Genomic DNA, 21551 nt, shown 5'->3' on the forward strand with positions numbered 1-21551 from the left:
TTCGCACGTATTCGCTAGAACCGGCTGTTAACATTCTAAGCAGTTCGGAGAACTGGTTGTTAGAAGAAATTACTGGCCTAATCCTGTAAGGAAGGCAGGAAGGAAACATTCTGGTGTTGCTTACAGAAACTACCTCTCCGTTAACCCTTATTACATTCTTGGCAGGACTAGACTTCCTGTCTCAGGAACATCTCTGGAGTTTTTCCCCCTCCTTTGCTGGTACTTTGCTTGTGTGGAGTGACCATTCAAAGTTACAATGGCACTGAAAAAAGTGACTTATGACCATTTTTCACACTTACAACTGTTACACACTTACAACAATCCCCACAGTCATGCCAGGCGAGGAGATGTGTGCCTCGATGTGAGTAATATTGAGTTGGCCACACCCAGCCAATAACATGGCCAAGTCCACCAACTAAGCCATGCCCACAGAACCGATTGTTAAAAAATTTGAATCCCACCCCTGGATGGATGTGCTTATTAGGTCAATTCCCTCAACAGTTATGACCCAGTGGGGCATAGGAAGTGTGCCCTTTCTGTACAAATATTTGTTATGTAGAATACCCTTCTCCTGGGTTCTGGCACAACCCCATTTTAGTGTTCTTTTTCTCCAAGAGTTGAAACAGGACAAGGGTGGAGTTCAGGAATTTTATTGGTGGATATATTGGAGAGTATTGGCTGAGATGATGGGTTTTGGTTTACTCTTGTTTGGTTTTCATTATAGTTGTGAGCTGCCTAGAGTTATATTACATAAGAAGGTAAGGTTTAGATAAGTGGTTTTTTTTTTTAAAAAAAAAAGAAGAAGCAGCTTTGATCACATTCTGCAAAGATGCAACAGTCTAGTGAATCAGACATTTCTCATCCATAACCTATTATTTCAATAGTGCTTTCTGAAACAATAATACATGCTTTCTACTTACTGCCTCTTTAATTTCACAAGAGAAGACATGAATTTGAAACTCCTCAGTGCCAGAGTAACTCTCAGTAAACGCAAAGCAGTCACATTCCAAAGTCCCATTTTGCCCACGGACACAGAACAACACTTTGTAGATTGGGAAAGAAGCAATTTCTGTACTGCTGGACTGATCTATTATTCTAAATGAAATGAAGAAAATTGAAAAACCTTTGTAATTCTGTAAGCAATAATAATTTCTTTGCTATTTTTGATACCTCAATCCACTCTGGAAAATGTTTAGTGTCCACAAAAAGGTAGATTGGAATTTAAATCTTTAAATGTTATTAAATTTCACAATACATCTTATGTTTCCAGTCACATGACAATAACATGCTGTTGTTCAGTTTTGTCACTTATATTCGGAATGTATTTTAGTTGAATAGTTCCTATTTACTATATGTAGAAATTCTTAATGATATCTGAGTATTCAGAATTTCATCACAACTGCTTTCTTTGACATGCATTTCAGCAATTACATTTTCACAGTACACTTTTTTTAAACTTTTGTTTTCTTTCCTCACCCATTTTCTTTTGTTTCTTTTCTTTTATGCTTCAACTAATTGTTAAAACTACAGGTTGTTTGGATACAACTAGGCATAAAATTTAGAATATATAATTAAATAATTATAATCTGTGAAATCACAAGTCATCATAACTATATTAACTGGTGAGATACTAGAGTACATAAACAACGCAAACAAAATCTCCATTAATTTCACTGAAAATGTTTTATGTATATTTGAAGGCAAGATATTAACTTTTACTATAATTATTTTTAATCAATCTATCTATCTATCTATCTATCATCTATCTATCTATCATCTATCTATCATCTATCTATCTATCTATCTATCTATCTATCTATCTATCTATCTATCTATCTATCTATCTATGTTTTCTGAGGTTTTCGCGGGTATTTGTATGTGGATCTTTGGTTATTCGGTTTTCTCCCGCGTAAAATTGGAACTATCCTGGTGACGTTTCGACGAAATCTCATTCGTCATCTTCAGGCTTGTGTCTTCGGCTTTGTGCTCATTCGTCATCTTCAGGCTTGTGTCTTCGGCTGTGTGCTTCTCGGAGTAATGTGAGCTTGCAGCTGCTTCTTCCTTTTAACTGCTAGTGGGGGTGTGACTTGATTAGGTTGGGGCTTGGCTGTGTTCTGATTGGGTGGGGGTGTGTTCTCATTGGTTGGGGGTTTGGCTGTGTTCTGATTGGTTGGGGGTTCGCTGTGTTCTGATTGGCTGGAGGTGTGTTCTGTTCAGGTGGGGGCTTGGTTGTGCTCAGGTTAGTCTTAGTTGATGGGGGATTTGAGCTGGTGAGCTGTGATCCTGTTGTTTGGCTTCGCGTTCGTGGTCGTGCCACATCTTCATGGTGGGCGTCCGTTCACTTCATGTATGGGTCGGAGAGGTTTGAAGCGGATAGTGATGTAGCTGCGGTACAGCTTCTGGTCCGTGGTCATGTCTCATCATCTGTGTGGGTGTGAATCTGCTTTCTACGTGGAAGTGTTGTGGTAGCATCTTGTGTGGCCCTCGTGGGTGTGGGTCTGGTGTCATTCTTCATGTTAGGTACTCGTTTATTAATGAGGGCGGGTTTCCAAATGGCTGGTAGGCGGGAGGTATCATCTCGTTTATTCAAGCTGTGTGGGCGTTTTTCGAAGCCAAACAACAGGATCACAGCTCACCAGTTCAAATCCCCCAGCAACTAAGACTAACCTGAGCACAACCAAGCCCCCACCTGAACAGAACACACCCCCAGCCAATCAGAACACAGCCAACCCCAACCAATCAGAACACAGCCAAACCCCCAACCAATGAGAACACACCCCCACCCAATCAGAACACAGCCAAGCCCCCACCCAATCAAGTCACACACCCCTAGCAGTTAAAAGGAAGCAGCAGCTGCAAGCTCACATTACTCCGAGAAGCACAAAGCCGAAGACACAAGCCTGAAGATGACGAATGAGATTTCATCGAAACGTCGCCAGGATACTTCCAATTTTACGCGGGAGAAAACCCGAATAACCAAAGATAGACAGATATAGATATATAGATATATAGATATAGATATAGATGGTATTCAGCTTTGTTCGGGTATTTTCCCACGTCATTATAGTTGTGCTTATAAAGTTGCAGCAACGTTTCGGCAGAATCTCATCTGCCATCATCAGGCTTCTGTATTGTGTTCGTCTGAATACCATACATGTAAGTACCCACGAAAACTTAAGAAAACAAATATATATATATATGTATGTATGTATGTATGTATGTATGTATGTATGTATGGCATTCAGCTTTGTTCCCCATCATTGTAGTTGTTCTTTTAAAGTTGTAGCAACGTTTCAGCAGAATCTCATCTGCCACCATTAGGCTTCATCTGTGACTCACAGACGAACACAATACAGAAGCCTGATGATGGCAGATGAGATTCTGCCGAAACGTTGCTACAACTTTAAAAGCACAACTACAATGACGTGGGAAAATACCCGAACAAAGCTGAATGCCATACATGTAAGTACCCGCGAAAACTTGAGGAAAAATATATATATATACACACACACACACACATACATACATACATACATACATACACTATATATATATCGCCTGATAGAGACAAAGGTAGACATGAAGAAAAAGAAAAAATACAGAAAAGAAAGAAAAAGAAAAGGAAAAAAAATAGAAATTTAATTTCTTTCCTTCAGTTTTTGACACCATTGTTTCCCATGAGATTTATCAGGAAGATCATACAGAGCCACCCCCATGCATGATGTTCTTGTTTAGTCGCTGCTAGTGAAGCAGTACACGAACAGAAAGAAAATTTTCACTGGATGAGGCCAAAAGCCCCATCTAATCCAGCAGAGAATTAGCTCTTCTGGTAGCAACTATAACTAACATATATAACATAGTCTATGATTGAATAGGTGACATAATATCATCAAGACCTTTGTTGTTGATAAACCTTTCCTTTGTAGTTTTGTACAATTTCAAATCCATCAAGTAATTTCACAGTAAAACTAATATCCATAGAAAAGTATTATTTCACACGTATTATTTCCATACATCATATCTTAAATTTCACTATAGTTCTTAATCTAGTAAAAATGGAAAGAGCTCCTTTTACTTAGATCATGAAACCAAATCTAGAACAGCTCTGCTCCGAAAAACACCCCACTTGAACTTATAAAGCTGCTACAAGTGCCAATACCCTTTTGCGTTATGTCTAGATTGGAACTAAAGCACCTGCTTTCCTAATCAGCTATCTGCTATCAGTTATACACTGCAAACATCCAGGCAACATTTGAGGAACTTGAAAGAAAGATGGGAATTAGATATGATCTTCTAAACAGAAAACAAAAGATTCTACTGAGCAACTTGAAGTTCCTACAGGAGGAAGCAGGAATCCATTCCTGTCCTGTTCTTAAACTTATTTGGATACCTTGCATATACACAAACAGAAACACCCGGCTCACCTAACAGAACCATCTGGAATATTTGGAACATAAAGAGTTACAGGAGATGGAGAATGATTTGAGTTTTTCAAAGTTGCCATGGCACACAAGGCCTCTGCTTCACTGCGGGGAGCAGAAACTTTCATACATCCAAGGTATAACAGTTTGTTGAATAATACACTGTCTTCTTCTGAAGGTACAGTGAAAGAATTAGATGTTTGTGATGAAGATTCTGAAACAAAACACAATTCAACAATTAGCCAATATTCATTGCAAAGTGTTATTCATGACAGAATCATAACCACAACAATGTTCTTGGGCTGCCTCTGAAATCTGTTCCAAGGTTATAGATGATTATTGTTATATTAATATTTCTAAACCCCAAGTGCATTGTGACCATAAAAGAATCTTACAAAAGTTCCTTTTGCTAAAGTACAAGTGGTCTTCGACTTACAAATTACCATATTTGCCGGCGTATAAGACGACTGGGCGTATAAGACGACCCCCAACATTTCCACTCAAAATATAGAGTTTGTTATATACTCGCCGTATAAGATGACCCCCCACTTGGAGGCATGTTTTTCAGGGCAAAAAAGTCATCTTATATGCCGGCAAATACGGTAGTTATTTTGATATTATACATATAAATTCGTATTTACATGTGTCTGTCTATCATTTACCACTAAGACACTGTGTAAGCAACATACTTACTCTGCTTTACAGCAGTAAAACTAAATTGAGTAAAAAAAATTGAGTAAAACTATATGACCAATTCAAACATCCAGGGTAAATTTCATTTAAATTAAAAAGTAAACAGATAACAGATATTCAGAGTTGGAAGGGACCTTGTAGGTCATCTAGTCCAACCCACCCACCCCGCCCAAGTGGGAGACCCTACATCATTTCTGACAAATGGCAGTCCAATCTCTTCTTGAAGGTCTCAAGTGATGGTGCTCCCACAACTGCCGAGAGAAAGCTGTTCCATTGGTTGATTGTTCTCACTGTCAGAAAGTTTCTCTTTATTTCCAGGTTAAATCTCTCCTTGTTCAGTTTCCATCCCTTATTCCTTGTCTGGCCTACAGGCGCTTTAGAAAATAGCTTGACCCCCTCCTCCCTGTGGCAGCCCCTTAGACCGCTATCATGTATAAACAAAATATACAACTAAATGTAGAAGTATAGAAAATGAAATACAAAATATGGAACACAACAATTACATTTATTTAAAATGTGGATAATTAACTAATCATCCAATATTTACACAGTGTGTATGTTATTCTGTGTTGGAAGTGAAGGATGTTTGAACTCTCTTAGATGGACTGTCTAAAGGAGCGTGTCTCGGAGTAGGCAGGCGTTACTCCAGAACCCTGGCCCTTCCGGCGGAGTCCCTCGGGCTTTCCCACAACAGAGTCCTCTTGCAAGCGTCCACTAGGTCAGCCAAACGATCCCGGCGGGGTCACCGGAAACGCCCTCCAGAAATCCCCGGGCTGCAGCGGCAGGGCGGAGTGCCAGGGGCCGTGGGAGGAGCAGGAAGGCGGGCAGCCTTCACATGGCCCTGCCTGGGCGACAGGAGTGACCCACGCTCTCGCTCCCCAGTCGCTGCAGCCTCGGGCAGAGCGGGCGAGCAGGATTCGAACCTGATTCAGAGGCGGGAGGCTCTTGGCGGAAGCGACGCGGGGATCCGGGAAGCCAGAGGCACCTTCGCTGCGTCCCACAAGCATCCGAAGCCGGCAGTGGATATACCGTATTGCCGGCGTATAAGGCGACCCCCACTTGGAGGCATGTTTTTCAGGGCAAAAAGTCATCTTATACGCCGGCAAATACGGTAACTATTGTTCAAAGTTACAGTGGACTCCCACAAAAACTACTTACAACCAGCCCCATAGATACGGCCGCTGCAGCACTCCCACTTTCATTTGCCCTTATAACCAACTGCAGGGATGCTGCAGCACCATGCACCTATCTTCTCTCATACCTCTGCCACAGGGTCCCTGCAAACATTTCCCTCCCCGAATGGCTCCCTGCTAGCTTTAGGCCTGATTCCCTTTCCACCAAGCCCCACGCACTCCTCCTCACTTACCTTTTGAAGAGCTCTGAAACTTTCCATAGCAGTGGAACAAGTCACTTTGTGCTCAGCCACATGCCACAATTTTGGCAGTAGCTGTCATGTGTACAGGGGCCAAATTGTATTCTGGTAGCTGTAAATATTGCTACCACTTCTGGAATTGCAGTATATAGCTATACAATTTAGTGATCTATTTCAGCACTCTGGAAGGCTTCAGAACTCTTCAAAAGGAGAGGAGAAAGAGGTTTGACCTGATGAAATGGGAATCAAGCTTAAGGCTTGGTGGACTCAGTGGCAGTTGGAAAAGGCGTTTTGGGAACCAAGGGGCAGGAATCAAGGGGCATGAGGTCTCTCCAGGAATGGGGGGGGCCTTGGGAGGGCCTGAGTAGGCTGGCCTAGACCTGTGTTAGTCTTCCAAAAGTCTCCTCCATCCCTAGGCAGCCCATGCTCCATTAAATGACCTGTATGTTCATTTAATTATTATATTGGAGAGAGCAGGGATGGGGAAAATCATCAAGTGAGATGCTTTACTTAATGGCTGTCACAAAATGCAACTTTAATGGGTAGGCCCTCTTACGATCATATCTCAAGAACTATCTGTAATTTAAAAGATACCGACAACTTTTTTCAAATATGTTTCAAGCAGCTTCCCTCATAATATTTCTCCTTCTTAAAACACGAAAATGAATGTTAAAATAATTAAAGTAAAATGTCAGCAAAATACATAAATGTATAATTCAGCAATCGTTATAGGAATAAGAACACGCATCATGAATGTTTTTATCTTTTCCTAAATATCTCCTTCAGTATTTACATAATTTACAAAATATTTCTGCTAACACAGGTAATCCTCAACTTACAACCACAATTGAGCCCAAAATTTATGTTAAGTGAGAAATTTGTTAAGTTTTGTCCCATTTTAGACTTTTCTTATCACATTTGTTAAATGAATCCTTACAGTTGTTAAGTGAATCGGGTTTCCCCACTGAATTTGCTTATCAGAAGGTTGTAAAAGGTGAGCACATGACCTGGGGACACTGCAACCATCATAAATATGAGTCAATTGCCAAGAATCTGGAATTTTATTCATGTGACCATGCCGTAATGGTCATAAGTATGAACAATGGTCATAAGTCACTTTTTTCAGTGCTGTTGTAATTTTGAACAATCACTAAACGGACTATTGTAAGTCGAGGACTACCTGTATTTAGGGTCATCTTCAAATGAGATCAAATGGGTAGACAAATCTAATAAACAAAGAAACATACCTGTGGTGGGAGAACCAGGTGGAAGATGCATAGAGCTTTGGTTCACAGAAACCTCTTCAAAAGATTGTTGGCAATTGCCACTCAAATCCACAAAATCAGAAATACTTTCTTGCAGGCCTTTGTCAAAATCTTTCAGTATTTTTTCCATGATTTGTGTTATTTGTTGTTCTTCATCTGGAAACATCTAGAAGAAAAAAATGGAGGAAAACATTTTATCAGTACAGTATAACAATTCCACAAGCAACAGTATGTCTTAAACTTCAATAAATACCTTCATATCTCTTTTTCACATACCGGTAATCAAACTATTTCCAAATGATCATTTCCTAAAAATAGATATCTTATTTAATTCAGTTCATATTTTAGCAGTTGATGACTATATATGTTTATTTCTCCATCAGATTTTGATCTCAGGACAATGCAACATCTTTTCACACTAATCTTTCTGTCATTCCTGTCATACAAGCTGGTTCTTGTATTATTATATTATACTACTATTAATTTAAGTATATTTTTATGACAGGATTACTCATCTGAAATGAGAAAAATTTAGAAACTAGTAAACATAAGAACTAATTAAAAAAAACAAAGGAAGTTTTATCATTGGATGACATTTCTCAGCTTTTGCAAAATGATTTTTAATGGACTATTTTTAAAAGAAACATTTTCATAAAACTGGAAATACCTCCAAGGAACTATTTTTAATACAAATAAAATGCCCATTTTTTATTTTAAAATTAAGAAAAAAATATGAAAAAAGAATGGGAAAAAAGAGGCAAAGAAAAAAGAACACACACACACATACGTACGTACCCTTATACAAGGATAATATATAAAAAGCAGGTTTCTATCTTCCTCTCAGCAGTTATACATACAATTCTAATCAAACCTCTTTCTCTAAGATTACATTCCCTCTTCTATAACCCGGTGATGGCGAACCTTTTTGTTGTGGTGTGCCGAAAGCACACATGCGCACAACAGTGCACATGCATGCTGGCACCCACAATGCAATGTGCCCTGCCCCCCAGCACATGCACACACAACACTGTGCCCCCCCTTACCTACACTGCACATATGCGTGCTTCCCAGCTGATTTTCGGTGCATTTGGGGGCATTTTTGCCCTCCCGGAGGCTTAAGGGAAGCCTCTGTAGCCTTGGGAGGCCGAAAAACGGGCCTTCCGGAAATACCGGAAGTGCCCGCTTTTAGCCTCTGGAGCCCGGGGGAGGCCATTTTTGCCCTCCCAGAGGCTCAAGGGAAGCCTCTGGAGCCTAGAGCCTCCGGGAGGGCGAAAACGGCTTCAAATAGGCCGAAAATCAGCTGGGAAGCATACGCATGCACAGTGCAGGTAAGTTTGGCTGGGGCTCACGTGCCCGCACAAATGGCTCTGCATGCCACCTGTGGTTCTCCATCATGGCTATAACCGATTCTTTCTAGACATCAAACCAAAATCCATCAGCAAAGTAAAGTCCATTTCAAAATTCAAAATTCTAATTCTTTTTGCCCACAAGAATCAAAACTAACAGCAAAATTACTTCCAATTAGTCATTATGTATGAATCTTTTTGTTACTAAAATCTTTCAGATCACAGTCTTCTACAAGTATAATTTTATAGTATCCAAAAGTACAATATTTGGAGAATGGAAAACCCAACACATCATACTTTGTAAAATACAAATATTTAACAACTTCATAAATACATCTACAATCTGCCTCTCATATGTGATACGGACAATAGTCTGTTATTCTACATATGGCTGCCTTCTACAGAGTGCATGTAAAGCCCAGGAATGAAATTAGAAAATTTGCATATTATTTGGTGATCTCACAATTTAGTAGACATGACACTAGAACTCTCTTTTTATTTACAATTTTAAATATATAGTTGTTCTTCCAAGCAGCATTTTTAAAATTCAAATGAGCACTAATAACTTTGATTTATTAATAGTGATGAATTAAAAATTCAACTAGTTTACTATATTATGAATTACAAAATAGTCTAGAACAGTAGTCCCCAAATTTGGGCGGTACCGGTGGGATGCCTTAGGGGGGCGCTAAGAGGCAAGGAGGCTGGCAGGGGGGCACTAAGAGGCGGCAGGGGGGCATTCAAGGCACCGGTCACGCAGGCTCACTGACTGCCAGCCATGCAGCCCATTGATTGTTTCATCGCTCTGTAGCCGGCACCTCAAATGTGGAACTCGCATGGCAAGCCTTGCCAAGCCTGGGGGGGAGAGGTGGAAGGTGGCGGAAAGGGGGCACCTTAGCTTGCAGGCTGCCCTCTCCGGTGGAAGCGGCAGAGGCACGCCAGAAGGCCCGAAAGCAAAACCCTCCCAAGGCACGCAGTGGAAGGGGTGGGTGGTCCAGCGTTAGGGCCACCTTCTGCAGAGGAAAACAAGGGAGTGCGCAGCACCCGCCCAGCCTCCACCTCTCCAGCCAGCCGGGCTTGCGCACAAGATGCAGGTGGGTGCAGCTGCAGCTCTCCAAGGTGCGTGGCTCAGTTCGGTTCGGCTCTATGCAGCCGGCCCAGACCTAGAACCTAGCCTCCCTCTGCAGCCCGGTTCTTCTGACCAAGCCATGCGCTTGCTTGCTTGCTTTCCAAGTGATCACTCCCTCCCCCTCCCCTCCGCCGGTCTAGGCTGCTTCCTCATGACTTCCTCCTCCCAGGCAGAGTGTAAAGATGGGCGGAGCACTTCCCTGAAGTTGGGAGTCTCTGAGCATGTGCAGAGCACCTCCCCTTGCTTGGCCCAATGGAAGTGGACCTTGGGTCGCAACAAAGAGGGTGAAGTCGGCCGCATCACTGCCCCAAGGAGATTTGCATTACAAACTTGGATGCCAAAGAAAGAACTGGGGCTGGAGAAGGGGCAGAGGAGCAGCTGCATTAAGGAGCAGGAAGAACTTCGCCATGGTTTATTGACTAAGCCAGAATCAAACAGCATGCTAAACTCTAACCAGAATGGCTGGGTTGATATATCCATGTTTCTCAACCTTGGCAACTTGTGTGGACTTCAATTCCCACTCTGGCTTTGTTCTACTTTCCCAAAGTGCTGCCGCTGTTGCATTCTTTCTGTCCGTCCATCCGTCCATCCATCCATCCAAAAGGTCTGCCTGCCTGCCTGCCAGTCTTCCTGCCTACCGACCTGCCTGCCTGCCTGCTTTCTTTCTGTCTACCTACTTACCTACCTATCTACCAATATAGATCTATCTATCCATACATCCATCCAAAAGGTCTGTCTGTCTGCCTGCCTGCCTGCCTTCCTGCCTACCTACCTGCCTGCCTGTCTTTGTCTACCTACCTACCTACCTATCTACCAATATAGATCTATCTACCTACCTACTTATCTACCAATCTACCTACCTACCAATCTATCTACCTATCTACCTATTCATACAGTCATCCAAAAGGTCGGCCTGCCTGTTTGCCTGCCTACCTATCTATCTACCTATCTATCTACCTACCTGTCTCTCTCTGTCTCTCTCTATCTATCCATCCATCTATCCATCCATCCATCCATGTTCGAAGTGCCAGCCCCGCAGGCACATCAGGAAAGTAGAGCAAAGCCAGTCTGGGAGGGAGGGAGGGAGGGAGGGAGAGGGGGGGGAGGGAGGGAGGGAGGGAGGAGAGAGAGGAGAGAGGGGGAGGGAGGGAGAGAGCGCGCTGATGCATCAGATTGAAATGAGGCCGAGTTTAGACTGAGGTCCTTTTCCACACTGTAACGTCTTTGCCAGCACATTGAAACATCTTTGGCTTCTATTAAAGGTTTTGTGGACGAAACATGTTCAAGACTATCAGGAAGCTCTCACATTTTGTTGAGGCTTTAAACAGGATCCATTGGACCAGATCTCCACCCTAAAAATTATTTTTCCCCGATGTATTACAGTGCCAATTCTGAAGAAGGCAAAACTAAAATGTACTGATAAGTTACGAGAACACACACACTCCCTTCTAACCCTGCTGAAGCAGGTGATTGGACTAGAATAGATATCTCATACTCTTTCTCCTCCCTCCCTCCCTCCTTTATTTCTTTTTCTTTCTATCCCTTCCTTCCATCCCCCCCTCTTTCTTTGTCCCTTTTTCCTTCTTTCCCTTTTCTCTTTCTTTTCTTCCTTCTCTCTTTCTCTCTCTTTTCTCTCTCTCTCTTTCCCTCTCTCAGGCTCACTCCATTGACTTGACTTGCTTGAGTAGGTCCCTCCAGTGCAGTGGGCTCAATGGGGTGGACCTGCAGGGCCGGCATCTAGAACGCAGCAGTGGCAGCACATTTGAAAAATAGAGCAAAGGCAGAGGTCAGTAATTTTTGCTTCAAAGAATCACAAAAACTTCTGGGTTGTGCACAAGAAGGGACACACATGTCAATAAAATTCAGCAACATAAAATAAAGAGATACAAATAAAACAAATCAACAAGAATCGGCAAAGCATCTCTGATTAGATTTTATTCACTACTAGAATCTAATCAGAGATGCTTTGCCGATTCTAGTCCAATGACCTACTCCAGCAGGGTTAGAAGGGAGTGTGTGTGTATGTGTGTGCGTGGCTGTCAAAACTCCAAAAACAGGTCAAGTATCTCTGGGGAGGCCAGTCATAAATTAGAACACTTGCTAAACAACCAGCCAGTCACCTGGCCACGCCTACCTAGTCACATGACCACCAAGCCACACTTACCCAGTCATATGACCAGCAAGCCATGCTCAGCCAGTCATGTGACCAGGAAGCTACACCCACCCAGTCACATGACCAGCAAGCCACACCCACCCAGTCACGTGACCAGCAAGCCACACCCTCAAATTAGGCCACGCCCACAGAAATTTGAATCCAACCCCTGGGTGGGGGCCACCAAGGATGAGTTTGTAGCACCAAGGGGACAGTGAACTGAAAAAGTTTGGGAACCACTGGTCTAGAATATCATTCCAAGCTCCAAAATCTTTATTAAAATGCTTTAAACAAATACATACATTTACAATACAACAAATTTACTGATTATGTGGCATGTTCTTCAATCAAACAAATGGTTAAAGAGCATTAATTGTATAAATATATTTGGGAGTGAATATTAGATGTTGTTCCTCTTATAAAGCAATGAAAATGTAAAAATAACTGTTATACATTTGGATTAAAAATAGCAGATGTTTTATGCTTCTTTTAATTGACCTAGATGCAATGCAAGATATGAAGCTATTGTCTAAATCCTTAACATCCAGTGTTCCAGTAAAAGCAAGGCAATGTCGATATGCCTCAGGTTCTGGAGAACTCCTAATCATTGAGGGAACAATGGATTCTGGATTCTGTCAGCAAATTCCATAGGAGAATGTCAAGGTATTTGTGAGCTGAAGCTTAAATAATGTGAATAAGGTAACATGAGAACTAACAAGTAAATTTACAACCAAATGGCTGAAGCAAAAGACATTTCATTTTTTGGAATGTTCTGACCTTAGCCCAAGTAAAATGTTGTGGCAAGACCAAAGTAAGTAATTCATACAAGACAGCTCAAAAATACCTTAAAGAGGAATGCATCAAAATCCCTCCAAACCAATGTGCAGGATTGATCAACAAATTCAGGAAACATTTAAGTGAATTTATTGCTGCTTGAAACAGGTACCAGCAGCTTCCAAATCTAAAGCCTTGGGGAATTCCACCAGATGGTGATCACTTGCTCAATATTTTCAATAAAGACATGACATGGTATGTTGTTTTGAGTGTGGTTTGCTCAATCTCTTTACCTGCTTATCGGATTAATTTTAAAGTCAGATTATGGATAAGTTCTAAAGATATTAACAAACTCTTTTTGCCACTATATATTGACAATCTTTTTCAGGTAGTCCTCAACGTTCAAGCATAATTTGGACTAGAATTTCTGTTTCTAAGCAAGGGGTTGTTAAGTAATTTTAAAACTATTTCTCCAGAACTTGGATTCTATTAAGAAACCAAGAATGCTGGGCTTTTCATGCCTGGGAGATGGACAAAATAATTACTATACATTATTAAAACAATAACTTTATAACTGATTTGCAACAATGGATTGTTGATTGTGTGATCTGTCACTATTGGAACTATTGTTGTTTTCCCTTTCCAACAAAGTGTAAAAGAAAACTTTCCAGCAATGTTTAGAGTTGTTTTATTCATAGGATCAAGCTTTAAGTGGTCATTCCATTTTTTAAAAAAAGCAAAAATAATAAAAGGATGTAGTTTTTTTTTTCTTAATTGGTTTGAGGTCATAAAATGTTTTAAATAATGTTTTTAAATTTTAATGTATAAAATAATTTTGTGCATTACTTTTTATTTTTCAGGTGGGGAATTGCCATCATTTTAATACTATACTGAAAAATATTTTCGCTAATATTTTTTTCTAATGTGACTTACTTGTTATGTTAGCTCACTTATGGGAATGAGGACTTGCAAAAGGATATGTCAGTTTTTAATTAATTCCTGAAGACTCCAAAGGCATAATTTATGTGTAATAGACAAACCAACAACCAAAGACAGTGAAGAACATCACAGAATCATAACCTAGCTGACTTCTCTTTCTGATCTCCTTTCTACATAATCTCTTACTTCATTCCCCATTTATTATTCTCTTGAGAACAGTTAGGGTTCAAAGAGAGATCTCATTTTTAAATTTACAATTCCAAATTCTATTCTTAGACCAAATGGTTTTAGCTCCAAGGTGCCTAATAATGTCTCAGCAGACTTCTCACTCTCTATCACCTTGAGCACAAGTTAGTCAGCCAGTCAGAATCAGAAAACTGCTGAACTGGAAAATGGCTGCAACATTTGTATTTCCCCCTAAGCTATGAATACAGATTATTTCTGATTACTGAACTTAAAGAGAATTGTGTTTTTAACTGGCAGGGCAGAAATTTAATACAAATTGCTGTCATCCAAACAGACACCAGAAGAGAGGCTCAAGTAATGATAGAAAACACTTGACAGAGAAGTGTTCCAAGGAGGAGGTAGATATCTGTTTGAGCATGTGGGTGCGTGCACACAATTGCACACCTTCAAGTCAGTACTGACTCCTGGCAACTGCCTGAATAAATCTCTACGTTTTTCTTGGCAAGGTTTTAGAAGTGGTTTGCCATGGTTTTCTTCCATAACTGTCCCAAGATTACCCAGTTGGTTTTGGGACAAGATGGGACTAGAACTCACGGTCTCCCACTTACTAGGAACCTTGGTGCCTTAACTGGTTATACCAAATTGGCTCTCAAATGCCATTATTATGCATTATGCATTCACAATTATTCACTGACTCATACAATGGCACAAATCCTTGTTAAGTGAGTTTTGTCCCATTTTAGACTTTTCTTATCACATTTGTTAAATGAATGTCTCTTTTTTTGGAAAAAGATACAGATTTATGCTATTTTAAAATACAGTATATATTTTTCCGCTCTTCCGGTTTGTCGGCCGCGAGCGGCAGGGATTTGCGGCTGCGCGATCCCCTGCCGCGCTAGCCGTTTTGGGGCTCCGACCCAGCCGGGTACGGAGCTAGGCTGCCCTGCAGGGGCAGCTGAAGGTAGGGGGATCCGGAGAAGGGTTTGGGGTGCTGCAGACCCCTCCTGGCCGGCAGAACTCCCTTTTCCCAGGACGGTGCAGCGGCGGTCCGTAATGGCCGCCACAAAGAAGCTTGCAGCCGGGTAAGAATGCGCAGGAGGAAGTGGAGAAAGTGATTGAGAGGAGAAAGTTTTCTTGGCTCCTAGGACTCTAAGACATATTTAATAAAATTCCTGAAAAGTATGACTTTCTGAATAATACCTGCCAGAAGAGGAAAAAAGCGGCTGCTTGAAGGTGCTGAAAGGATAGCTTTCCCTCTTTTCCTACGGAATAAATAACTGGATATTAAGAAACCTATTTTTTTAGGTGGAAATTGGTTTTAAGCGATGAGTGGGAAGAGAGGATTAAAAGAAAATATTTGTATGCTAAGATTTGTTGGAGCAGATGCCTTAAGGATTTGAAGACTAGAATATATTGTAACAAGACTTTAAACAGATTTGGACTTTCTTTCTCTTTGATTGATATTACCCCAGAAGGAGAAAGTGAGAACTCTGCCTTGGTTTGACTGATTGATAACTTTGGGACTGTTTTTATCTTTTTTATTTTCTTTTTGAATATTCTGGTTGTTGTAAGAAGAAAGAAGGAGAAAAGAAAAGAAAAGATTTATAATGGCTCTTTCTGTTGAGGAACTAAGAAATGGTGTGGAAGAAGCTTTTCTTTTCTTAGAAATGGCGCTACTAATTATCAACAAAAATTACAACAGATGAAGACAGCAGAGGAACAAGAAAGAAAGGAAGGAGCCATCTTTAATGAATCTCAGAATTTGATCCAGAAAAAGGAAGAGAGAAAGAAAAGAAAAGAAGAGAAAAGAAGAAAACTAAAGGATTTAAGGACTTAAGATCTAAAAAAACATTTAAGAAAGGGAAAAATAAAGTGCAAAACCAATATGATGATTGTAAACAAAGGGGAAAAGAAATACGACAGAGAAGGGAAGCCGGTAAGGCAGAGGCTAGAAGAAGGGGGGTAGAAAGGTTTGTTGGGAAAAGAAAGAAAGGGAAAAGGTGGAGAAAAGCTACAACGTTTTGAAATTAAATGGAAAAAAGGAATTTTTATGGATAATGGATAAAGTATAATTTTTTAAAAAAAAAAAAGATTTTGCAAGGTACATAAGATGAGATGGTAGTATTGCAATGGCTTAAGAGTTGATAAGAGATTAAAATGTTAAAATGTTTAAAAATGATTGGTTTTAAAACTTAATAATAGGAGAGGTTTAGAATATTGTTTTAATTAAAGAGTTTAATAAAATTATGGTATTGATGTTATTATAAAATTTTTATTATAGTATTTCTTTTTAATATTTGGATTTATTCTCTAATTATGCACTTAATTGTGTTGGATGTATTAGTTAGATAGAATGTACCAAGCAAAATCTGATTGGGTATTAGATATTATTTTAAAGATTAATTTGATTAACTTAGGGGGGAGATAGAAAGGCATCATACTCTGATTAATGATTTCAGGAGAAACTGATTTTCTTTTTTTTTCATAAGGGATGAGACAAAGGGATGATAAAAATGGACAAAAGATACAAATATAATGATTTAAACTAAGATGATTAATTAAGGTAGAATTAAGAAGTGTGAAATATGTGGAGAAGTTAATATAGAAGGCTTAGAATGGTAAATAAAATAAGTAATGATATGTAAGATGAGCATGAATATAATTGAAGTCCATGAAGAGAGAGACACCTGGGTCCAAGTTACTTTCCAAAAAGATATTTTTTTATGTTTTGTGTGTTGTGTGTATATGTCTTTTTGGGGGAGAATTGGTAAAAACTTGTAGAAATATAGAATGAGAATAATGGTAACTAAGTCAGAAAGAAACAGATGAAACAATAATAATGATATTGAATAAGAGTAAAGAGAAGTAAAGAGAAATTGAATAAGAGGTTTTGGTATATTATATGGAAATGGTTTAAAACAGAATCATAATTTATCTGACTTGTTAAATTTACAAGGAAAAAGGTTTAAACATGTAATGAATAATGATAATTTGTGTGTTTTAAAAATTAATAAAACTTGTTAAAAAAAAAAAAATACAGTATATATTTTTCCAATTACTATTATTATTGAAATAATAAAATCTTATTTTGTGAAAAATTGAGACAAGTCCGATAAAGTATTTTAGTAATTTGACAATACTTTATTGATAACTGATCTTTCATTAGGTGATTTTTAATTATATATGGTCAAGGATCTAAGAGTTTGTTAAATTGTACTTGAGTTTATTTATCTCTGTTAATTGGATTTCTTCTATAATGGAGGAGGAAAACATTTGTTGCACCAGCTGAAGCTTCCAGCTGGTCTTTAGGGGAAGCCCAACTGTAGAATGCATTGTAATAATCAAGAGGTAACAAATGCATGGGTGATGCAGTAAAGTTTTATGATCCAAAGAAAGGCCACAATTGGTGATATAATTGTGCAAAGTGTGCAAGACCGGGAATTCTAGTCCCACCTTAAACCACAAAAGCCAGCTGGGTGACTTTGGGCAGTCACTCTCTCTCAGCATAATCCATCTCACAAGGTTGTTGTGGGGAAAATAGGAGGAGGAAGATGTGTTGGATATATTTGCTGCCTTGAGTTATTTGTAAGAATAATAAAGGCGGGATGGAATACAAATAAACAAAATGTTATCTGGTGTTTTGTTTTGTTTTGAAGCAATCTCAGCCAACACTATTTGGGTGTACTCTAACCCTTCTGGTAATTGTTAGTAATGATTAAAGGTTGGGTCTCTGTAGCTCAAGTTTTTAATTTTTCTCTCCTTCCTCAGACAAGATTGAATTCCCCACACATTTCCATCTCATGTTTATGGATTCCAATCACAGGAGGCAACAAGCGCCCTATCATTTTAAAGATTAGACACACATTTTTCTTTCCTTGATGATGTTTTATCAAACCAAGCAGTCAAAGCAACAGCACAACTTTTTGCTGTTTCCTGGCTGTTTCGATTACTTTCCAGAGCTTCCCTCAAGAGTTGAGGCTTTTTAAAGACAAGAATGTCGCTGCGTCTTTTACCAAGTGATTTCAAAAATTTCCCACATATCACAAAATGTGGTGCGGAGGATCCATTCCTCCACCACCACCATACTCACCATCATGCTCGACTATCTCAGACTCCCATGACACTGTGGGGTGGGGAAATCACTCAGATCAAAATTGAGCTTCTGGCACCCAAGCACTTATGTTGGCCATTCAGTTACAGGCTTCATCCCAGAATTCTATACTTCCCCATCAGTGGCTTCCCCTTGTTCCCCCACATGGCATTTCTCCTGAATCTTTTTCATAACACCAAATGTCACTACGACATGTGGGAGAGAGCCATCTTATAAAAACATGATACTTGCCATCATACTAGTAACAAAAAGAGATCCCCAAAGAGATATCTTTGCTTTTGAAAGAGTAGAAAAACAAAATCAATAAATTTTCAAACAAAAGTGTAAATTCATATGGTCACAATATTAAAATCTTGATATTTAGATATTACATTTTAGAACATTGCCAGTGTTGTCTTAAACATGAAAAATAATGCATATTAGTTATATCGCTGCGTCTGGGAGGAGCTGGCGTCGCGACGATACGGCATGCGATCTTGGAGGTCTGAGATCGCTGCCGATATCTTTGCTCCTGGACGGTCCAAGTGGATCTAAACCGTCCCGAAGAGACGGTGAATGTAAACAGCGCATCCTGTCGATCCCAGGGATACCGCAAAGTCCCTGGTAGATCCAGGAGAAGCTCTTTTTGCCAGCGGCAAAGAGGCAGCCATTAAAGCTGCTGAAGTTGGGACAGCTCCGAAACGAAAGAGAACGGAAAGAGAGAGTGTGCCGGTTTGGTGAGAACTTTTTTTTTATTTTAAGATTTGAAAGGACACCCTAAGGAAAAGAAAGAATCTGTACAAGTTTTGACAGAATTGATTAAGCGGCAATTTTAAACAGGAATGTCAAAATAATTTTTTTTTTCATTGCTGGATTTTCTATACACGATCTTATATTTTGAAACTGGACTGGTTTTTTTCTCTTCTTTTTATCTCTTCTTTTCTCCTTTTTGACTTTGTAATATTTTAAGCCAGAGACTCCCTTTTAGTTATTTTTTTAAAAAATCTTTTTCTTTTTTTAATTAATTCTTATTATATTTTACTTGGAAAAGGAGGGGGAAAGAGAAAGCTAAAGAAACTTTGTAACACTGCCAACTAGAGGCTTGGAAATATTCTATCTCTCTTTTGATCAGACAAAGCTGAGAAAGAACTGAGACTTCTTTTCAAGGACATTGCCTGTTTGACAAGATAGAGCATGGGAGAGTATTATTGCAGGTGCTCTTCTGGGTTTCTATCAACAGCTGGAGTCTGGTGTTGAAGCTTATAGGAAAAGAACAGATGATAAGTCTTTGGAGAAGAGAGTTATAACAAGAGCCTTGGATAATTAAACAAAGTGCAGTGTGCTCTTTTTAATTTTTCTAAGCTGTGCTACCCCTCCTCATCAGTTTACTTTTTTTTGTAATAGCTATTTGGATTTTTGGCTCTTTGGAACTTGTCTTTGTTTGTTTTTTCTTGTCTTTGGAAGTTAAATTTCTACGCTTGCTTTTTATTTTAAAGGAAAAGTTTTAGTATTAATGTTTCCCTTCTTTTTCTTTTTCAAAGAAGATCATCTAGATGGACGTTAAATAATACTATTTTAAAGAAAAAAGACTTCACACAGTGGATGGAGAAAGAATTGGCCTTTTTCTTTGGAGAAAACAAAAAAGAAGATACATCAATCCTGATTGGGCGTTGGTACTTACCTGACACGCTATTTCTCTTCGAGCTGCGAGGAGCATCCAGAAGTGGGTGGTGCTTCAGTCTCTGCATTCATAGGCTGAGCTTGATTTTGAGGAACGCTCCTCCTCCTTCCACATGTCTCCTCCATAGCGTTCCCTAGTTTTGCGAAGACGAGAGGAAAAAATTTGTGCTCTCATCCTAACTGATGGTTCACTGGCCAAAACAAGACCCCACCAGACGGTGAAATTTGGGTGGGGGTGGATGCTCCTCGCAGTTCGAAGAGAAATGGCATGTCAGGTAAGTACCAACGCCCATTCTCCTTAGAGCTGCTCGGAGCATCCAGAAGTGGGACATACCAAAGCTGGGCCTGTCCTACAGGAGGGGCATCGTCTGGTCACCTCGGGTTCTCTAAAAACCTTCTGTAGAATCCTTCTACCAAAGGAAGCCTCAGCTGAGGCAAACACATCGATCTTGTAGTGCCTGATAAAAGGTGACGGGGAGGCCCAGGCAGCCGAAGTTGCCGCACTCCTGGTGGAATGAGCAATGATACCTCTGGGTACCTGCAAGGCCTGCAACTGGTATGACCTGGCTATTGCTGCCCTTATCCAACGGCCTATGGTGGACGGTGATACCTTGTGCCCCTGCGTCTTGGGTTGAAAGGAAAGAAACAAGGCCTCTGACTTTCGGAAGGACTCTGTGCGCTTGATGTAAACGCGCACAGCGCATCTGACATCCAGTGTGTGCCATTGCCTTTCCCTTTCCTGAGATGGCTTGAGGCAAAAATTTGGAAGGATAAGTTCCTGAGCTCTGTGGAAAACCGAATTGACTTTGGGCAGAAAGGTAGGATCAGGCCGGAGGACCACTCGATCAGTGTGAAATACACAGAGGTCCTTTCTAATGGATAGGGCTGCAATCTCCGATATCCTACGGGCTGATGTGATCGCTACAAGGAAGACTACCTTGTATGTTAGAAACTGTAGAGATGCTTCCCTTAATGGCTCAAAAGGGGGTTTTGTGAGTGAGATAAGGACTCTGTTAAGGTCCTAAGTTGGGTACCGGTGTAGAGCTGGAGGGTGTAAATTGGTGGCCGCTCTAAGAAAAGCCCGAATACGGGGGTGATGAGAAAGGGAATCAGCTCCTTCACAGGAGATGACGGTTGATAAGGCTGCTACCTGTCGTTTTAATGTATTAGGGGACAGCCCTTTACTGAGTCCCTCCTGCAGGAAGTCTAAAATTTGGGCAATGGAAGGGGAAACGGGGTCAATTTGGAGCTTGTCACACCATCCACAAAAAATGGACCATGTGGCGTTGTAGATTCTTATAGTTGAGGGTCATCTGGCTGCTAGTATAGTGTCAATGACCCTGCTAGATAGGTTTTCCCTCTTCAGGCGGTCCCGCTCAACCTCCAGACGGTTAGTTGGAGCCATTGGGGGTCCGGGTGGAGAAGTGGTCCTTGAGACAGAGAGATCCTGTCTGATGGGATCCTCCAGGGTGGGGCCACTGAGAGACTGCGGAGGTCCGCAAAC

The 21551-nt window shown here is 40.4% G+C and overlaps 1 protein-coding gene across 1 annotated transcript in view; it reads right to left on the reverse strand.

Moving 5' to 3' along the window:
* The window catches only part of RABGAP1L (RAB GTPase activating protein 1 like), a 191694-nt gene that overhangs the window by 157153 nt on the left and 12990 nt on the right, over positions 1–21551 (reverse strand). The window contains exons 2-4 of the mRNA XM_026669180.2: positions 7734–7917; positions 4425–4635; positions 921–1095 (exon numbers count right to left, since the gene is read on the reverse strand). Of these exons, the coding sequence (XP_026524965.2) occupies positions 921–1095; positions 4425–4635; positions 7734–7917 (570 nt within the window). The remainder of the gene's footprint in view (positions 1–920; positions 1096–4424; positions 4636–7733; positions 7918–21551) is intronic.

This window comes from Notechis scutatus, chromosome 3 (genome assembly GCF_049901735.1).
Source record: "Notechis scutatus isolate UNSWTSFEM ecotype Mainland chromosome 3, rNotScu1.2, whole genome shotgun sequence".
Lineage (NCBI taxonomy): Eukaryota > Metazoa > Chordata > Lepidosauria > Squamata > Elapidae > Notechis > Notechis scutatus.